We start from the raw sequence: 3957 nt of genomic DNA on the forward strand, positions 1-3957 counted from the left end.
GGCTCGAAGGAACTAGCTAGGGTTCGAAATATTGGCTAGGAAAAAGAAAAGGGTCGAACCATGGTACATGGGGGTCGATTCATGGTTCACGAGTGTATTTAGGGATAAAAAGTTTATGTTTCAAGTTTGGGAAGAAAATATTAAAGTTTAAATTAGTTCTAGAATTAAACGTTTCACGAATTAGTAAATAAGAAATTAAATCGAAAGCCTCGAATTTAAGCTAAATAAAAATATTAAAAATTAAATTTAAGCTTAAATAATTATTTGGAATGGTCTAGAGTCAATAAAAGTAAGAAAAAGTCAAAAGCGATAAATTTTACGTCTAGTGGCAAAACAATCAATTTAAATATGGGTAGTACGAAAGGTTTGGCAGCGTTCCGAAGGGTCATAATGCATGTTAAATTATATATTATGTTGATTTTGATGAAAATATGTTATTTTATGATTTATGGTAAAGCTGTTCAATTTTTACTATAAAAATGCTAATTTTGGAAAGTCGTGATATTTTGTGATTTAAAATAAATATTTTGATGGATGTTAATTGACTTTGACATAAAGGACATGATATATGATTTTCAGAAATTTCGAGTGGAAAAAAGCCCCAGAGGGAGTCTGTTTACGGGACAAGGCCCCAGAGAGAGCCCAACGATCGTATTTTCATTTTATGTCGGTGCCTAGTGCCAGTCCCCGTGCGCAATGGTGAGCTAAGATTGATCAGTCGAACATGTGATAAAAGGCTAGTCACTTTCAATATCAAACTTCACCCAAAATGATAAATGATTGAAAGCTTTACGATTTTCGATTTATTTAGGCTTAAAATTTATTTTAAATAAAAGTATGATTTCTAATGCATGTGATTGTATATGTATTATTTGCTACTCATGTTTAGAACGTGCTGAGTCATTAGACTCACTAGGTTTGAATGATGCAGGTTATGTTGATGATGTTGAGGGAGGCGCTGACGCTTGAGTGGATCGAGTCCGGCAGTATACTCCCGATGGACATTTATTTTCCGCATTAGCTCGATAGTTAAAATATTTAAAGATTTTTTTTAATGAGTTTATTAGAGATTTTTATGCCTTTTATGTAAGTTGATCTTGTTAAAGGTAGACGTAGGATTTTTGGTTAGTTGACGATTTAGGGATTTTCATGCATTCGAGGTTTTAATGTTAAAATATTTTGATTTATGAAAATGTTAAGTTATTTTAAATGGTGAATATCAAAATATATGTATGATGTAAAAAAAATGAAAAGGATTTTAAAGTTAAAATTAGTGGATGTTTCAATTATGACCGAAGAAAAGGTTTCCTCATAGTCAACACCTTGCCTTTAAGTATATCCTTTTGCTACCAATCTTGCTTTGAAAGTCATTACCTTTCCATTCGCCTCAAGTTTCCTTTTGTAAATCTATTTTCTTCATATGGGAACAATTCCATCAGGTGGATCTACTAATAACCATACTTGATTCGAATACATGGAATCCATCTCGGACTGCATGGCTTGAAGCCATTTAGATGAATCGGCATCACACAATTCTTCCTTGAAGTTTCTTGGATCGCATCAAAGAATGGGCTCATCTTGGCCTTCTTCAAGAAGCAGACTCATCCTACTAGGTGGCTTTGAGACACTTTCGGATCTCTTAGGAGCTTGTGTTTCTTGAACTGATTGTTGGGGTGTGAGTTCTACCATTTCAGAAGTGGTTGGTTCTCGAATCTCTTCGAGTTATATTATGTTGCCTTTTCTATCTAATAAAAACTCTTTCTCTAAGAAGGTAACATTTCTTGAAACAAACACCTTTGTTTAATTTAGATCATAGAAATAATATCCAACATAGTTATTTGGATATCCCAAAAAGTAGCACAAATTGATTCTACTATCCAATTTGTCTCCCACTGCATGCTTCACATAAGTAGGACATCCGTATAGTATTAAGAAAGAATATGGGTTGCTTTCCCATCCATATCTCATATGGTATTTTATCCACTGCAATGAACTTGGTTCAACAACCTTTCCGCTGTTCCAAGCGCGAATCCCAGAAGGATGACGACAATTCGGTGAATCCCATCATGGATCGAACCATGTCCATCAATGTTTGATTATGATGTTCTGACACACCATTCAACTGGGCCATGACAGGAGGAATCAACTATGAGAGAATCTTATTCTCTTTAAGATAGTCTAGAAACTCAGTACTTAAATATTTTCCACCTCGATCAGATCGAAGTATCTTTATAATCTTTCCTAGTAGTTTCTCTACTTCAACTCTGAATTCTTAGAACATTTCAAAGGCTTCAGACTTATATTTCATTAAACACACATACTCATAACTCGATTAGTCATTAGTAAAGGCAATGAAGTAGGATTGCCCATATCTCATGCTAACATTTAGCGTGCACACACAACTGTATGGATCAAATCCAACAGTTCATGTGCATGTTACACTTTCCCTAGGAAAGGGATTTTGTTCATCTTTCTTTTCAGACATGACTCACATGTCTCTAGAGAGGTTATGTCTGATGAGTTATCTAGCATAGAAATGGAAATAATATTTTTGATAAAATCTGAGGCATTTAAAACATCTCTTAAAAATAACTTAAAATTATTGTTTAACATCCAATAGACGTCTCCTATGGCTTGTGCAGCAACTCTTGCTCCATTGCCCATTCTTAAGAAGGTCTCACCTCCCTTTAGCCTTCTACTTCTTTTCATCGTCTGCAAATCATTGCATAGATGAGATCCACTTCTAGTATCTAATACCCAAAAATTTTAATTAATCGAGACATTTACTTCAATGAAAAACATATCTTTGCCAGAACCTTTCTGGGCAATATACTTCTTGCAATTGGGCTTCCAACGTCCAGTATTCTTGTAATGGAAGCAAATATCTTCTATTGTCGGGATTTGTGGGCCCTTTAGAAGTGTTTGGATCTTTCTTTGAATGTGCAGAACGTCTCTTTCCCTTCCCTTTCGAGCCCTTATTTTTCCAGATGAAAAGCCCACGAGAAAAACAGGTTTTTCCTTCTTGATGGTGGTTTCATAACTTGTCAGCAAGTTGACCAACTCTTCAAGACTAGCCTCCAACTTGTTCATGTTAAATTTTGATCTTGAATAATATCATCCAATCACAACTTCCAAAAGGTAGAGCCAATTGCAACCCCTTGCAACACTTGCATAATTTTACCTCACGTTTGAAGAGGGCCCAATAATATGATCACATTCCTCTTCACTTGCGAGCCCAACCCATCAATGTTGAACTTTTGTGGACGGTCGCCATTAAATCCCCCAATAATATGAACCAAAGTCATGGAAGTTCCACGTAGTTCACATAAAATATGTCAGTGGAAGTCACATATTTTGTTGGGTTAAGATTGCATGAGTGAGAGTAGTACAGTGATGGGTGACCTCCTGGCAAGTTCTCATGTGTTAAGCTGCTTACGTTGCGCCACTTGATCTGGTTGGTTAAGTGCCCCGTAAAAGACTGACATCAAATCTTAACAGGCAATACTGTCTTTGCTGGGGACAGTGCCGAATGAGGGAAAGGGTAAGACTGATCTCTAAGGGATATGAGACAGCACTAGTAGATAGACACGCACCTCCTCGGACTCATGGGCCTAACAGCCCGACCCATTATTACCCAAGTAGGTACACTCTGCACTGCCACAAATATAAGGAAATAAAGTTGTGCCTTAGCTAACAACTATAGCTTTTTGCCTAGTGGTAAGTGCTTGATCCTAACAATTGGTGTCAGAGCGAGGTAATGGGTTCAAGTCTCCTAAAAAGCATATTTCTATACTTCTTGGGGAGGGGGAATGTTGGGTTAAGCGTTCATGAGCTAGAGTAGCACTGAAATGGGTGACCTTTTAGAAAGTTCTCATGCGTCAAGCTGCTGACGTTGCGCCGCTTGATCTGGTTGGCTAAGTATTCCGTAAAAGAGTGACATCAGATCTTAACGGGTAA

The 3957-nt window shown here is 36.8% G+C and overlaps 1 protein-coding gene across 1 annotated transcript; it reads right to left on the bottom strand.

The window, feature by feature from the left end:
• Window positions 1–2766: 2766 nt before the first annotated feature.
• Window positions 2767–3090, bottom strand: LOC142530430 (uncharacterized). Its single transcript, XM_075636264.1, has one exon. The coding sequence runs from the start codon at window positions 3088–3090 to the stop codon at window positions 2767–2769; it is 324 nt and encodes a 107-aa protein (XP_075492379.1).
• Window positions 3091–3957: the final 867 nt, after the last annotated feature.

This window comes from Primulina tabacum, chromosome 17, assembly GCF_025594145.1.
Source record: "Primulina tabacum isolate GXHZ01 chromosome 17, ASM2559414v2, whole genome shotgun sequence".
In the NCBI taxonomy this organism is placed as follows: Eukaryota; Viridiplantae; Streptophyta; class Magnoliopsida; order Lamiales; family Gesneriaceae; genus Primulina; species Primulina tabacum.

Coding starts and splice junctions, on each gene's coding strand:
- LOC142530430 (XM_075636264.1), bottom strand. CDS start 3,090: ATGAACAAGTTGGAGGCTAGTCTTGAAGAGTTGGTCAACTTGCTGACA.